Here is a 17,786-nt window from a genome sequence, read left to right on the forward strand (position 1 = left end):
AACGTAATGAAGAAGGGGAAGAATAATAAAATGGTAAACTGAAGGCCAAAGTATTGACATTTTTTTGTGTTTCTGGAGTGCAGCTATCTCAGTTCATACATGCTTTCAAGATTAACTAAAATATTAATATGGCAACAATTTTGCAATTTTATTGTAAATATTCCACATTAATTTTCTTCATTTGAATTAACAAAATGTATTTATTGATAAGAAAGAGACACTTGGCTGCCCAAAGTGCATTTACATACAGAGTGACCGGTTTATCGGGTACATCTGTACAACAATGAAATACAATAGCCCTACAATAAATCCTATGTTTGTTAAGTTTTTAACATTTAGTTTTTGTTGGTACCATGTAAGACATGCTGATATTATATTCATATTTTGTCCATACCTAATGGAGTGGACAAAATATTACAAACATCTTTCAATATAATGCAACAAAATTCAAAAGCACGGAGTTGATTCAATTCCTCCCCCGACACAAAAACTGAACATTATCAGCATCTATAATTTATTGATATATATTATTGATAAATAAGACCTGCCCAACTTTGACTTAAAATACTGGCTAACAACTGTTGTATTCCACTGTGTTTGACTGAACTTAAAGCATTTCATCATTATCCACCTTGGACCTACTTCCTGAACTAACTTATTTTTATTTGTACACTTTTGATTTTTAATTTCTTTTAAAATGTTTTGTATCCATTCATGTTTCAGTGTCTTGTGCTGTATTTATTTTCCTTTGTATAAAGCACTTTGAATTGTCTTTGTGTATGAAATGTTCTGTATAAACACGCTTGCCTACCCTTGCCTTCTGCAGGGATATTGTATTGAGATGCAGAGGTGTAGTTAACTAATAAACTGGCAGCTCAGTATAAAGATATATATATTTCTATACACTACTTGGCCTTGCTGGCTGGAGGTTGCATGCTGGGCTCAAGGACTCTATACTGATCCATGATCTTCTCCACCAACTTCTGCTTCTCCCGACGGAGCTCGCTCAGCTTCTCCCTGAAGGAAAACACATGAAGCATCAGAACAAAGCAGCTGAGAGGAGGATGAAAGAAAAAAAACTGAGTAGGTCTGTTTGATTCATTTCATGCATTTATTATCAGTGCGAGTAGATGGGATTATTCTGGAAATGTGTATGTAACATGGCTGTTACACATGAATGAATCAGCCAATTCCTATAAACTCACTACTGAGAAATGGAGCCTGCTGTGCTGTTTGACAAACATAAAACAGGACAGTGTTGAAAAATAACCTGCCCGATCAGCAAACCTCTGCTAATTGAAAGACGGCTCAGAATAAAAATACTGAGCACAAAGTCGTTGACAGTATGAGCTGACCATTGGTTACTGACACAGCTGTGGGCGGAAAAGATCAGGAAGGTTATTAGAGATGAGCAACGGTCAGTATCAAGGTCTGTATACATTGATAGCCATGCTAGCGGCATGGGTCTGGGGATGGCAATGTCGGTTGTTCGGTCAGTCCACCACTTTGGTCCAGACTGAAATATATCAACAACTATTCAATAGAATTCTATTAAATAAAAAACAAAGCGGGTTCTGCTTTGAGAGTGACACTGTAGCACTGCTGCACTGATTTATGGCAGATTTATAAAGTGGAAGTCATGGAAAGCCATGAGGAGATCTCGTTATACATACAGGATTAGCTTGCTATAAAACAAAAAACACAACTTCATATGGTACACATGATTTTTAAGTAATACACAAGCAACATTTTATGGTACTGTTTTACTTCTGTATTAAATCTCTTATATTTGTTGTTTTTAGCCCAGCTAGCAGCCTGGCTCTGTGGATGGTAATGTCAGTCTGTCAGTCGGTCCACCACTTTGGTGCAGACTAAAATATCTCAACAACTATTAGATTGTTATGAAATTTTGTATAGACATTCATGGTCCCCAGAGGATGAATCCTACTGACTTTGGTGATTCCCTGACTTTTAACGAGGTTCACATTTGTGGTCTATTAAATGGATTACCATGAAATTGTGTACATACATTCATGTTCCCCTCAGGATGAACTGTAAAAACTCCCATGACTTTGGTTTATAAGCAAAAACATGCAAAACTAATGACAATGACTTTGTGTTTAGGGCTAATTAGCAAATGTTAGTATGCTAACACTCTAAAGTAAGATGGTGAATATGGTAACCATACCTGCTTAGCATTAGCATGTTACATGCTTACATTAGCATTTAGCACCACTGTGATTATGTACAGCCTAACAGAGACGCTAGCTCGGCTATAGACTCTTCATGTTGTTTTCATATTTCTGATTGGCTAGCTTATTGGATGTTTTCCAATTTAATAATGTGGCCATCGGCTCTGGTTATTTTTGTGTCCTTCAGATCTGTTCTGTATTACCTCTTCAAAATCGCCCTACTTCAGTATGTGCATCAACTACAAACCAAAGCATCTAGCTTGCAGCAGAGCAGTATTAAATTTATTAAATACGTTTAGAGTTTGATGAAGCACTCTTGAAGGCCAGTTCGATTTATTTTCTGAAAGCTTATGAGGCCTCCTCACATGTTTGCTCACTGAATTCACAACATTTTCAAAGTGATGCAAAGTCACTGCATCATTTGCTCTGCATCTCTCACAACAAAAGTGACTCTGTAAATCAAACAATCTAAACTGTCTTTTACACTTTCCAAGGTCTTACAGATATTTTGCCGGGCAGTGAAAATAAAGATACATTTTTTAAATCTTAACCAGACTGGACATGTGATATTTGGTGCTTTTTTGTATTTAGCATGTTTCTCACACATGTAATATCACATCACATGGACTAATATGAAGCACATTCATTGGACTGTTGGCATCCTGCTTTTAATTTTATCTTTCCATGATGAACTTGTCTTTCCTCTTCACTCCACTGAGGAACACAAAGAAAAACTGAATATGAGCCTGAGTCAGACTCAATTTGCCTTCACCTCATTTTTTGATGCCTGTTTTTCTAAGCAAGAAAAGCTGCTGGCTATGAGATAATAACATCCGGCCCCTTCCACCCCTGATACCCTATTTGGACTTGTATCCTGGTGTTAGTTTGGATTACATTCTCATCCCTAATGAACCACACCACAGTTTACTTGGCTCAAGCAAGAGACCTGCATTTCCTGCTCAAATAACCTGAGCTGCAGGAATAAACACTCCAGTTTAAATAAACTGCTCTAAAAATGCACAGCATGTCTTTGGTTCTGAACGTCAGATCTTAGGATGATATACTGTACCTCATCAAATAATTCAGAAGAAAAGGACTGATCAAGGAATCTGGTGAGGTTTCAGTTAAAGCTTTTAGAACAACTAAACCACACTCAGTGGTTTTAAGAGGTCCAGTTTCCTTCAAACAAGTACCATTACTCTGAATACTAATTAATGTCTAAAAAACAGCACTCTATTCAACTAATATGTTTTTGCATTCAGTAGGAGTGGACAGGTTGATACTGTTTCAAGTCAGGTTCAATATGGACTCAAGTCAACACCTTGAAGGGCACCACCAGAGTGATGCAACAGCATCTTAAGTCCCATCTACATCAAATGTGCTAGATATTAGCGACGCCTCGCCCATTGTGTCACTCTAGCTACTTAAATTTCAGTAGTGTCTGCCACCACGTGCATTCTCACTCCCTGAGGGATGCTGATTTTTATTCAATTGCTACTTCTAATGATGAATATTTAACAATCATGTGTATCTTGTAATTGCATCTTGTAGTGTACCCCCCTATATCCTTAAACTTGGCCACTTCGGGGCAGCATAACAAGCTATAAAAACATCACTGACATCTTATCACCTTTAAAGTTCATAGGGTGAATTTAGCAAACACAGAAGACACATAACAACATTGACATTTATTTGAAATCATGTTTCTGGCCATCTGATGACTGGAAGTCAATTATTTACTCTCCTTTTAACTCTGTTTTAGTCTCTGACTCACTTCTGAGGGAAATGTCTGGCTCTACTTTGTTCAACAGCTAGTTTCTCTGTCTGCCATTTGGTGCTAGTTATGTAGTGCACAGTGGGTTCTTAGAGGTTTTTGTTGAAAACCTCTAAAAACTCAAAGCTTCTTCTTGCCTTTTCCTGATACATTGCTATGTTTCTTGGTGCATTACTGCCAATTACTGTGAATCAGTGCAATAGCATGAAGGCAGGAATATGTATCGTGACACTGTGTGCTCTTGCCCTTGCATGTCTATCCTCCTGGGTATGAATAAGATACAAACAAAATGTGAACCCACTCACCAAAACATTCCTCCATAGCGCCACTAATGGTCAAAAACACCACAGGGTACCTTTAACCTTCAGCACTCTAAATGTTACCCTAAAAATTCTTCTTAACTAGTTTTAAAAATCAGATAAAACTATATTTTTCCATTGTACGTCAATCTCACATATAAACATTACACATATTATTTGTTTTTGTCTGTCAAGATCCATCCTTCCATCTTGTATACTTTGATATCCTGTTTATCCCATCAGCATTGGGCATTTTTTTTCTGTAATTCAGTGTGATTTCTTTCTCTTTTATGATGATAACTGATGATATGGACTAAAAATTTTAATATATTTCTGTGGGTCTGAACAATGCATGGCTGTTTAACATGCAGTTGTTTAACAGAGACCAGTTACAGGTTACAGGTGTAACAAGCTACATTCCTCGCATGGCAGGGTGCTGAACTAAAATGTGCCTTGAAACCCTTGGAAATGTGAAATGTTAACAGTGACATTTTTTCCCAGTAATTTAAGAAAAAAAAAATTAAACCTGTGTGGACAAAAAAAAAACATTTTCAAGAACTAAAGCTTAAAATTAAGCTACAAAAAGACATTTTGTAGCTTGAGAGAAATTTGGCTCATTAGACTTACAGGGTGAAGCCAGCTCTGCATGCTCACTCTTAGTTCTGAATTAATCTGTTACCAGTCTATTAGTCATTTAAAAGGACGACTGCTGAGTACTGTTAGACTGTGAAATTGTTGTCCCGCAGTCTCCAACCTTTACATAAGTGCTTTTATGTACTGGATGTGAATTACCACCTACAAAGTTAGAAATGTTAACAACACACATTACATAAAGTTTGCCCCTGCTTGTTGCTATAATTTGAACAATAGCATTAAGACGCTTTGTTGTGAGGAAACCTGATTTCCTCTTCAATCCGCTCCTGTTTTATCTTTAAAACAAATCATCTGGATTGTGTGTGTGCATGAGTGTGTGTACTGACTGGTACTCCCTCTGCTGTGAATAGTGCTGGTCCCGGCGCTCCAGGCTCTGCTCCAGTAAGGCCCGGTTCTCCTTCAGCAGACTTTGGTTCTGCTCCGCTAACTGTCGGTTCTCCTCCTCCATGTTCCCCTTCAGCTGGGTCAATAGCTACACACATAAGACCATAAATGTCAACCAAAATAAATAGTTTGGTAAGATCAAAACATATAGTTTTTGTTTATCTGTATTAGTCTGTATAAGCATGCCTGATAACGTGCGTCCATCTATGAATGTATTCCCAAGACATTGTGTGTATGTGTGTGTTAGTAACAGACAAAGTAGACAAGAAAAGCAAATGTAAAAGGACATAGGATACACAGAATTGATCTGCAAGGATCTCTATACAGGTTGATTCAGAATTTGTTCAATAGCAGTATTAAATGTGTCAGCTTTAAAGAAATGTCTCAAAATCAAGACTTATATATATAGGTATGAAAGGCAACTGAAATAGGCATAAGAGACCCAGAAGTTGGTGACTGAATTGCTGGGGCACTGATCACAAAAATTGCAAACTTGTTTAATAAAACCTGACATAACTGGGAAGCAAGAGGTCAGAGCTCAACGCTGACTGACTGAAAGGCACATAACTACAGCCTCACAAATGGCCAAAGAATTAATTCAGCTGCTCTATGAAACTGTCTGAAAGTCCAAGTTAACATCCAAGGCTGACACACAAAACCATATAACCTAGTGTATTGAGCACAACTACTAAGCAAGCAGTAAAAAAAAGAAGAAATGATCTTAAAAATCTAAAAATAGATGTTTAAGCTAAAACTCTCCAAGAATGCTTTCAAAGCACAAACTTGTGCCACGAGATCTCGCAATATTAAAACATGACGATATTTCTTGTTGAGCTGAAAAGCTGTCTCGCAAAGTAGTAGCCCATCCAGCTGCAGCCAGCATGACGAGTCTGACGATATTAGCATTGAAGATGCCACCACCATGCCTTTGCACCTCAACTTCCACAGTCAAGTCCTAGAGCCATGGCAATAACATGAGACATCTGCATTTTCAATGCAGCTGATATGAGGCCATTTTACGTAGTTCATGCATGCCCAGTTATAAAACATTTCAAAATGCACCTAGATTGTTTTGAGACTCAATCAAATAAAAGGCTATTTTTCCATATATTTCATCACTGAAGTTTTCTTAAAAGTAATGTTAAAATATTGTCTCATCTCGTGAAACCAATATCATGTATCGTCTTGTGAACAGAGTGTTTCGTCACACCCATACTTATTATGCAAGATTATAGTCTTACAAGAAGGTGCGGCCACACCTTTACTGAACATCTCTCCTAATTTCCTATTTTTGAATCTGTGTCCAATTATTTTTGCCTTCTTAGCCACAGTCCAATCTAGCTCCATCAGTTAGCACAGCTGCTGCAACAGGTTACTTGCTAGACCACACAGACTCCAAACTGAACTTTTACTTGTGATTAAAGAGAAGAGTTGCCACCTCTCCACTTCTCAGTTTTCCCTCTGCAAAACAGTATTACAGTAGTAGTATAATGAGAAGCCTGTGTGCCTGACTGAACTATCTACAGTATAGCATTGTGGGGGGCTGAATAAGGCGTCAAGTGAGGTGCATGGGAATGCTGATACTATTTTTAATAGTGTTTTGAATTAAGAGGCAGTTTAACTTGAGTGGACGAAGAAATGATCTGGGAAGAAATAAGGCTGAAAATGAACCTAGAAATAGTGTCATTTGTGACAAATTACGCTCATCAAACTCAACAGGGGATGCCAATTCTGCATTTAAATTTTTTTTTAGCATTAATCTGCTACTAATTAGTCATTTAAAGGAATAGTTCCACATTAGTAAGTAAGTTCATTCGCTGTCTTGCCGAGAGTTAGATGACAAAATCGACCACTCTCACATCTGTACTGTAAATATGAAGCTACTGTCAGCTGGTGTTTAGCAATTAATATGGACAGTTATGTGCTAAACTATTTCTTGGCCGAGTGCAGCGACTTCTCTGTGTCTCTGCTGGTTGCCTGGCAACTGCTCAGAGCCAAAAAAACAGTCCGGCACATAACCCCCTGTAAAACCACAACAATGAGATATAATGTGTTAATTAGTAAGCCTTATAGGTGCTGCAAGGTGGATTTTCTTACCTTTGGACAGCCAGGCTAGCTGTTTCACCCTGTTTCCAGTCTTTATGCTAAGCTAAGCTAACCTGGCTCCAGCTACATATTTACCATACAGACATGAAAGTGGTATCTAATTCTGTTTCCCCAAATGTCCAACTATTCCTTCAAAAGTTGGTATTGTCCTAACTGAAAACTGTTGACACGGTGCGACCAATTGACAATGATCCAGAAAACAGACTGGTCTACATGTGTCTTGAATCCTGCAGTGATTTTGTGTATCTGCTTCATCTTCAAATTTCTACACCTATATCAGCAAACCAAAAGTCCTGTATCGGCTTTTACAGGACCAGATGATTTAGGATTGGTTTGATGAGCAGCTGGATGAAGCGGTAGAATGTAACATCTGCTGGGTGACTTCTTAAACTCTTTACAGGAAGTCAATTTCCACCTGTTTCTTCCATCAAACGACTGGATACTTTCCTGCTTGAAGAACGTTTTCAATATTCAGCGCTTGTTAGACAGCATTACATGGAAGACTAAAGCTGTTCTGAAGGCAAATATGCCTCTACTCCTTATTAGCTACTTTGCATTCATTTTCTGTTTGGACCAATATATCATTTTTTTCTGATATGTCAAGCTGAAATTGGCTTTATATCAAGTATTAGAAATCAGCCACTCACTGTTCCCCACTGATATGATAGTTGTTCCTCCCTGACCACAACTATGTAAATGACTCTCTAAAAGCTGCAATGAATTCCTAATGAATTTTGTTTAATTGCCCAATAATGCTTTAAATAAATTTGTTTTTTTATTTCAAGAGGGTAATGTACCTGAGTGTCTCCGCTGTGAAGCATTAAATCCTTTTTTTTGCAAGTCAACGGTCGGCTGGCAGCTTGAATACAAACCACCTGTGTGTATCTGCAGGTGTGTACATACATTTCTGTGTGTGTATGTGTGTGTCTGGTTAATACTTGGTACTGGCTGGTGAGGCGGGCGTTGCTGAGATCCAGGCTCTGGTTGGTTTCCCTCAGTGCACTGAGTTCCCCCTCCAGTCGCGTCCGCTCCAGCTGGGAGGCGCTCAGCTCTCCCCTCAGCACTGAGCCCTGAGCCAGCAGCTCCGCCTGCAACGCCAACCACTCCTTCTGCTGGGCCTGCAGCCTGCAACACCGACACACAGGCTTTACTCATTGCTGTCACTGTTATGTGTCCTGTAAAGTGCTGTGTATCATTGTTTGGTAAGTGCTCTCTAACTGAGGCTCATTTTATTATATTACTACACAACATGATGAGTCTTCACAAAGCTGGATAACAACCAACAGATAAATTGACATCATCTCAGACAAAATGGTTGAAGAACACATTACCAGTGGTTTTAGACCATTGCTTACAAAATAGTAGCACTATAGAAGTAACCAATCATCTGTGCTTCATTTTGCAATGAGATGAGATGAAACTCTTAATGATCACTGTGGGGGAAATTTGGCAATATTCAGTAATAAACATCAGAGATTTTATGTTCCCAATGTGGATTCAAAGTGTTTTGGAATGTAAGTTAAAAGTGAACGTGTACAGCATGCATGGCTCAGTATTAAACAAATCAGTCGCTGTCCATATCTTTCCTTTAGAGCTGTAACTAACAGTAAAAATGACAAGTCCCCAGAACCCATGGTGATGTCTTTGAATGTCTTGTTTTGTCTGACCAACAATGTAAAATAAGATCATAAGATCATAAGTAACACGTGAAAATATTCACATTAAGAGAAGCTGGAACTAGTGAGTTTTTGACACACTGGGCATTTAAATATACACAGATTTGACCAAGAAAACATACATGTAAGTAAACATTTAAGATGAATGAATTTGTTGAGTTCAAAAGCCTTCAAAGTTCTGCTTTTGATGTGAAATATCCAAACAAACCTATATTTTCACCATTTATCCCCAATCCTGTTTTTTGATGGCGTGTGCCTTATTTTTCTGTGCTGCTGTTTTGTGCCCAAAAGCCTTAAATCAGGAACAAAACATGCATTCTGTGCATTCCTATAGTACATTTGCATTCAAACCAATTCCTGTGTTGCTGTGCTTCTAATATTAGCATTAATACTGCTGCTCAACATGCAGGCAGTGAGAGGAGAGGAATGAAAGGATAATCAGATCTCATGAATGTGATGCTGAGGAAGCTGACTGGTGAGCGTATTTGTTACCTCTCGTTGTCTTCTTTCAGCCTCTCCAGCTCGCGTTCTCTCTCCAATCTTCTTTGGACCTCTGCTTCTATCTCCTCTCTCTCCATCTTCATCTCCCGCTCTCTCTCCTCCAGCTGGGTTTTACCGTCCAGGAGCTCCTTGTACCTTGAGATTGCAAACACAACATTCACCCAACAAAACAAAATAATGTATGACAGACAGAGAGCGTGTGTTTTTAAAGGATGCAGGTTGTGTTAGTGGATGTGTGTGTTTTTTTATGTGTATATTTTTGTTCTTGGAGAGAACTAAAAGCCCTCACAAGGATAGATAGATAGATACTTAAAATTCTCTACAGTCAGGATTTCATATTTTTCAGTTTATAAAAGGGTCTAATTTAATGCAGACAGTGTGTGTTTTTGACCTGGCCTCCAGCTCCCTGTACTGGGCCTCCAGGCTGCGGTTGTTGCTCCTCAGTTGAGAGTGTTTATCCAGCAGCTCCTCCAGCTCCACCTCCTGACGCTGCTGCAGTGCCGTCATCCGCTCGTGGTCCCGCCTCAGAGCCTCCATCCTGGCCACAGACTCCTCCCGCTCCCGCGCCCACACCTTGGACTCTGCCTCCAGAGCTGCACACCGGGCCTCGCTCTCACTGCAGCGCGCCACCACTGCTGCATGCTGGGAGCTCAGGGATGCTTGCTCCACCTGTGTAAGTGTTTTTGTGTATGTGGTATAAAACAGAGACATTTTTAGGTTCAAACAGAAAGCCAACAACCCAAACATGTCAGTTTATTACCCTTTTACCTCCCAGTGTCCCACCCGCAGTACGCTAGCACTATGAAAAATTACATTAATATGAACATGTAATATACAATATGTATTGATAGAATAGACTCTAGAGTATACAACTGAAATCTTAACAAGACTAAGAGTCTACAGCCGCATTAGCAGTTTGTACTTACAGTAGATACAGCAGTGCTTTGAGCTAAATGATAATGTCAGCATGCTAACACGCTCACAATGACAATGCTAACATATTTAGCAGGTATAATGTTTACCAAGTTCAGCATCTTAGTTTAGCATGTTAGCATGCTAACATTTGCTAATTAGCACTACACACAAAGTGCAGCTGAAGCTGATGGGATTGTCATTAGTTTTGCAGGTTTTTGGTCATAAACCAAAGTACTGGACAAATTAAAATTTTGACCTGATCGTGGTGGTAAGGTAAGGGATCACCAAAGTTAATACAATTTAACCTGAGGGAACGTGAATATCTGGACCAAATTTCATGGAAATCTGAATCCAAATTTAATGGCAAGACCGACCAATAGACAGACCGACACCGCTGTCCGCAGAGCCACGCCACTAGCATGACTAAAAATATGGTGTCTTTCTATGGTGTTAAAGCAGTCTGGTAGTCCAATAACATAATAAATCCTTGAAAACTATGTCCAAATTCATTGCAAATGTCTAATTTTCAAAGAGCTTTAATTTAGGTGGACCAAATGGTTCAAAACTATGTGAAAGTGGAGGTCATTTTCTCCAATAAGCTCTTTAATCATAATCATGCTTTCTATCTGTGTGTTTGGTCACCTGCAGCTGGGTGTTGAGTGTCTGTAGTCTGGTGCAGGAGTCCTGCAGGCTTAGGGAGTGCCGGCGCAGAGCCTCCAGCTGCTCCTTAAGGTGCTCACACGCCTCCTGGGACTGGGACAGCCGCGACAGCAAAGCCTCCTGTCCTGCAACCGCCACTGCTTTCTGAGGGAGAGAAATGTCATATTGATCGAGCATCCACAGCCATGTACAGTAGCAGTACACATATACTCTATTGATAATCTGTTAAACATCTACAGACAAAGTGAAACAGTTGAAATGATACAAATACTCTATAAACTATCTGTAGGCGGACTATCCAAAAAAAGTGTTACCAAATATTTATATTATTTGCACTTCAACTGAATCTGCAGCTGACCTTTCAAAGCACGTCAGGTAGCAGCTTTATGTGACATTTGTGTCAATCTATAAATACAGAGATTAAAATCTTCCAGTGTGTTTGCAGAAATGTATAACATAAAGGTTGAAAATATATATAACTAGTCCACATCTGTTGTTTATACTTTAAGATTATTCTACTATAAGATTTCAGTGAGTGGAATCTTTGCACAGCCATTTATAATCCAATCAGCAAATCTGCACACTTAGTTGTGACTGTTGACGTTGCAATCTGCTCTGATAAATAAAGGAGTGTGTTGATTGGGCATTGTGATGGATAGATTAGAAAATAACAGAAAATGTTGTATTTTGCAAAATTGCTGAAGGTATGAAATCTGGTGTTTTTATCCAAAATTAAAATGAGCCTGCAGTGCACCAAACCCAGCTCTACACCCACCAAACAATGTGAATTAATTTGTACATTTTTGCAAGTACTGGCGCAACGACAACACATTTCATGTGTGACTCATCTAGAGGATCTGGAGCTCAGTTTTGGCCGCTCTTTTTTTCATTTTGGATTCTTTCACATTTCCTACCAGTTACACAGGGGATTTCTACTTTTTTCACTGGCTCTTTTGGATTTCCTGCTTTTTCACTTTACCATTCTCCTTGCCAATGTCAGTAGTGGAAAGTAACTATGTATATTTACTCCAGTACTATACTATAATACTGTACTATATGTAGTATAATTTTGAGGTACTTATCCTACTTCTAATCCACTACATTTCAGAGGGAAATATTGTAGTTTTTACTCCACTACCTTTATTTGGAAGCTATCGTTATGAGTTACATTCTTACATTGAAAAACATATGAAGAGCTTATAAAATACCTATACAATATATTGTAGAAAATACAATACATTGTTAAACCAGTGGTTCCCAACATTGTTGGCTTGTGACACTAAAACATTTGTGTCTGGTAGTCACATTTCAAATGAGTTGTTAGCTGTACCATTAAAGAGACATTTCCACACTAAACTTCTCAGATGGTTTCATTTAAATAACTGTTTGAAGCCCAAAGAGGTGAAATTTTCATCAAGATATGAAAAAAAGCCCCAAAAATGAATATAGATTTGTGTAGCAGGACTTTCTTTTTTCTTCTTTTCTCTCCCATTAATCATCCCATTTTTCTGCAGAATGAGTACTTCTACTTTTCATACTTTAAGAACATTTTGCTGATAATACTTCAGAACTTTTACTTACATAATATTTCTAACTCTAATAGAGTTTTTTTTACATTGTTGTAGTGGTACTTTTACTTGAGCAAAGGATATGAGTACTTCTTCCACCATTGGGAGATGTATCAACAGGCGTACCTGCACCTAAGTGTGGGTGGGACCAGGATCTGAACCCTAAAGGTGTTAGTGCCTTGCTTCATCTATTCTAATCTAAAACTTTAAATCCTGACAGCGAAAACGCAATATCATATCTACTGAGCAATGCATTGAATGAAATTCCCGACCTTGGCGGTGCTGGAGCTGCCCCTTACAGCTTGATGTTAGCGTTTATGTGTGTCTATATGTGTGAGTGTCTGTCTGAGAGAGAGGTAGAGAGTAAGAGCTACAACACGAGAGCAGCAGAAGAGATAAGGAAGATTAACAGTAGCCAAGGTGACATTATAAAAACTGATGAGCAGAGATAAAGCAGTAGTTCTGGAAAATAAAGTGCTACACTCGGAGAAGTGGCGGCCTACTGTGAGTTGATAGTCATGAAGCATCCCTAGAGCAAGAATTTCAACAATCTCCATCACACAGAAGCTGCACTGAACCACACAGACAGCCTGTAATTTAGATTCAAAAGGCTCACACATACACACACATCATTCACAGACAAATATTGAAACACAGAGACACACCTCTTTTTCCAGCTCTATCAACCTCTCACTCAGCTGCCTCTCTGTCTCTCTTGCGGCACAATCAGGGATCATGGAAAGGTCACAATCTCTGCCGGCTTCAGGGGATTGATCCAGATGTGACGTCATCTCCTGGGTGTGTGTCTGACAAATGTGCGTTTTGTTTGAGGAGTCTGAACTCGAATGAGATGTAGTGTCCACTTCCGCACTTCCTCTTCTCTTTTCCAACTGGAGAAGAGATTCACTTTTCTTAAGGCACTGGGAGAGCGACTCTATTGTCTCCTGTGATTGGTTGAGAGAATCAGTTGTTGTCTTTAGTTCAGCCTCGGCTTGTTGTAGCTTCTGGCTCAGACTTTCAACCTCAGTGGACAGCTTCTGAGAACGTGCCTGCTCATTGGATAGGTCCTAATAAGAGAGAGATAAGGGGCAATACAGCATTCAAAGATTATAATCTGAGGAGAATAAAATGGTGGTCTGTGATCTTCATAAAACAAATCTGAACTAAATTAATTTTACTCAGAAACATTTGTTGGTCTATACGTCCTGAAAAGGACCAACTTTCATAGTACCACTTCCATACTGTATACTCTTCTAATGTTAACAGTATACTAAGTTAGATGTTAGCAGTTAGTAGATAAGAAATGAATGTATACAAACAGGAAATTATTCACTGCACTGTCAGGTATCAATGAAACTGTGACTCTGGCTACAGCCAATTCAATAAGAAAAAAGCTAAATGTTTTTTTTTTCAAAGACTTAATAGGGTTTGTTTTGTTGTTTGTTTCTTGTGTGGAGTAAATTGAGATTTTGGACACTTAGTAATCATCATCGTTTTTTTGTTTTTTTTTAGTTGCACAACAGTAAGTTTTGCATCTGTAAAATGCAACATGCATGTATTTTGGGATTGTTAGCAGAAAGTTGTGTTCATGCTGGGGTTTTTTTTGTTCTATTGTGGGAATTCTTGATAAATTTCATACTTAAGCAAAATTCCAGACAGTAAATATGCACTATCTAGTAAATAGGGAATAATGTTGGACACAGCTATTCCCATGTGCATTGCGTTGAGAGACAATAGTGTCAATCAACAACACACTGAAAAATCCAGCAAATTTGTATACTGAATTTTGAACACACTGAATTATTATTCAGTACATACATCCAAACATCATAGAATTAACTATTATTACTATGAATATATGTCATAAGAACAAATCTCTGTTTGTAAAGGTAATTTCAGCTGTCTAGGTAAGACATGAAAGCTGAGGTTGGGTGAGTTTAACCTCCACTACATCCCTGCAGCAGTGATTACTGTCTGTGACTAAACTACCATGTCACACACCCACACACACACACACACACACACACACACACCTGGGACAGTGAGCTAATCTTGGCCTGAGCGTCTGCGTACTGCTCCTGCAGCTGCTGTTTACCCTCCTCCATGCTGGTTAATCGACTGTTGAGCTCTTTCTCCAGGTCCTGCAGCCGAGTGCAGAGCTCCTTGGACTCAGACAGCTGCTGACACACATGTCTGCACACACACACACACACACACACACACCAACAGCAACACAGATTGAATGAAGATAGAGTTGACATTATAGATAAATGTACGGTGCAGCCAAGTAGCTCTCTCTGATGCCTTGTTAGGTTAATCGCGTACCTCAGCTCGTGATCGAGGTTAAGTGTGTCAACAGGAGTGTGTGTACCTGTGTTCAGCGTCCAGAGCCCGAGCTCTCTGGTTGCTGTGCTCCAGGGCCAGGGTCGTGCTCTCCAGCTGCTGCCTCAGCCTCGCCGCTTCCCTCTCTCTCTGCCTCCCCTCCTTCCGTTGTCCGTCCAACTCCGACTGACACACCTCCTTCTCCTGCTCCAGCCTCGAGGCCTCCAGCAGCGCCTGGTCTCGCGCCCGGGCCAGAGATTCGGCCTCCAAAGTGGCGTCGCGGAGCTCTGCATCCAGCTCCTCCTCCCGACGACGAGAACTCTCCAAACTCCGACCTTGACGTTCCAGCTCCGCCCTGAGAGTCTGAACGGTGAGCTCTAACTGGTCACCCTGGCCAAAGAGACAAGATGGATGATTAATGCTGTTTGATTTTTACTGGTCACTTTAAATTAGATTTATTAAGATAGATTCACAGGGGCAAATAACAGAAGAGACACAAGTCAGACAGGTCACAATAGACAGCATATGAAAGACATAGTATTAACAATAACACATGTTCCAAGAAGACATTAGTGTAACACCGGATTTATTTTCAGCGCGCACACAGAACGGACAGCTAGCGGCCCGTGAGGAGATATTCCTTGATTTTGACAAAAAATTTATTGGATTTGAATCGCTGACTGCACATTTAACACGCACTATTATAATCTCCATAGATTCGAAGTCTTTGCTTCTCATTCTGGTGGTCAGAATACAAAGTCAACCTCAAACATAACTGGAAACTAAACCAAAATTATATCACAGTACTTCCTCATTTAGAGGGTGGATTGTTGTTTTAGAGTTTAGAAATGAAAGGAATACTCCTCTGTTTTTCAAAGTTATCTATATCTACATATTGTCTGATGCTCTGACATATATTAGCACACTAACACAGTATCCAGGGTTGTTGTTGTACCTCTGTTCCATGCTAACAACTAGATGTATTGAAACCAATTTCATGGGATCATGTAGCTGGATGGCATCATAGCAGAACACGTAGAGAGCTGAAACGTGTCTGTAAAAAAAGGATTTTCTCAGCTACTACTGAGTGTATTTAAAAGATATATAGAGCAATATCTGGGTTATTAGATGTACAGGTACAACATCCACAATAAAGACCGGATCTTCTCTTTATAAAAAGAGGGCGGTTAATACAGTACAATATTACAACATCAGAAGAAGGATTATGTACGACTCTCTGAATGGGAGGTATTCATGAATCCCTTTTATGGTATTTCTTTAATGCTGACTTAGCACTGCTCTTTTCCTTAGCTTGCAATTTCTCTGATGTCTTGCAATTTTACTGCAAATAGCACGTTAAACACAGTATTCTGCATCACATTGTTTTCAGAAAACGTCTACATCCTGCAATGGAGTGTCTGAAAAAGGTGATTTTTGGTTTGGTTTTTCCTTTAAGCTACATCTAGGGAAATGCACTAAATAAGTTGTACCAAAACGTTAACCTGTGATCTCTGAGTGTGAGTTTCTTGTCAATATGTGAATATCACAGGTCAAAACAGACTCGCTCTCTCAATACTGGGTGTATAAAAACATGCTGTTTCTCTCGCAGACAGCTGTAATCATTCGTTTCACTTCATGCTGTCAAATCCACCTCCTGCTGAACAATTTCTCCATGCAATAATATAATTAGATTTCAGATGTAAATGCAAGACAAAAGACATTTATTTGCCAAGTAGAGCCCCTATCTAATGTAATGTATTTAATGTAACCAAGCAATTATTTAAAGAGATTACAGAATAATAAGATCAGCTATTAAAATTTTAATGAATTTTTGTCACTGGGGATTTTTGTTACATCATAAAAACTCCCTTTCATTTGGTTTGTACATTTCTTTTTCTCTGCCCCTCGTCCATCTTCATGGTCATGAAAATGTTTGATGTCACAGCTGCATCGTGTGTGTGTGTTTGTGCATGTGTACTCTTCAACCTTGCGCTGGGTGGTGCGCATGGCGTCCATGGTGCTGCGTAGCGTGTCCCTGTCTCTCTCCAGTGCAGCCCGCTCTCCCTCCAGGGTGGCGATGACCGTGGTCTGCATCCTGTGAAGCTCAGTTTGGCTCCGCAGACGGCACAACTCCTCCTCCATAACCAGACCTTCCGACTGAAGAACCTGAGAGAACGACAGTGGAATATTCAGCTGTAGAACTGTCTATCTATTCATACAGACATCTGTGTAGATATATATATATGCATCCACTTGGAAATAAACATTCCCAGCAAAACTTTTAATACTCACTTGATGGGTAAGGTTTTATTTTATGGGTCACATAGTTTCTTATAATTTCCTAGAAAAGGAGCTCATATATTTCCTATTTCATAGGAAGGTCCATGGAAGGGTCTATGTAACTTGGAGCTTATTAACGAGAAATGAAGAGAGTTTCAACTGGTAAACTTCCAATTAATTAATTTCAGTAAATTGCTAGCATAACCTAAAGAGCTTTATGTCAATACACATCAGGTCAGCTGAACATGCAAACATCTGAAATGTGTCTATAGACAAGCATACAGTTCAACTAGTCTACAGCCATGTTAGCGGCTCTATGAGGCTATACTAATGCAACATTAATGTGTTAACCAAATTACATAGTAATCCAACCAACAGTTAATTTCACTCAAAACTACAAATGTGAACCTTATGGTGGTGCTAGAGGAAAAGTCATGACATCAGCAAAGTCATTA

The 17,786-nt window shown here is 39.3% G+C and overlaps 1 protein-coding gene across 2 annotated transcripts in view; it reads right to left on the bottom strand.

The window, feature by feature from the left end:
* Positions 1–17,786, bottom strand: part of ccdc88b (coiled-coil domain containing 88B) — a 44,938-nt gene that overhangs the window by 4,415 nt on the left and 22,737 nt on the right. For both annotated transcript variants that reach the window (XM_044205169.1, XM_044205170.1), the window contains exons 16-25: positions 17,038–17,217; positions 15,101–15,441; positions 14,763–14,922; positions 13,395–13,796; positions 11,144–11,305; positions 9,978–10,255; positions 9,578–9,721; positions 8,348–8,534; positions 5,246–5,391; positions 910–1,017 (exon numbers count right to left, since the gene is read on the bottom strand). In XM_044205169.1, coding sequence (XP_044061104.1) covers positions 910–1,017; positions 5,246–5,391; positions 8,348–8,534; positions 9,578–9,721; positions 9,978–10,255; positions 11,144–11,305; positions 13,395–13,796; positions 14,763–14,922; positions 15,101–15,441; positions 17,038–17,217 — 2,108 coding nt within the window. The remainder of the gene's footprint in view (positions 1–909; positions 1,018–5,245; positions 5,392–8,347; positions 8,535–9,577; positions 9,722–9,977; positions 10,256–11,143; positions 11,306–13,394; positions 13,797–14,762; positions 14,923–15,100; positions 15,442–17,037; positions 17,218–17,786) is intronic.

The sequence above is a fragment of the Siniperca chuatsi genome, linkage group LG8, assembly GCF_020085105.1.
Source record: "Siniperca chuatsi isolate FFG_IHB_CAS linkage group LG8, ASM2008510v1, whole genome shotgun sequence".
Lineage (NCBI taxonomy): Eukaryota > Metazoa > Chordata > Actinopteri > Centrarchiformes > Sinipercidae > Siniperca > Siniperca chuatsi.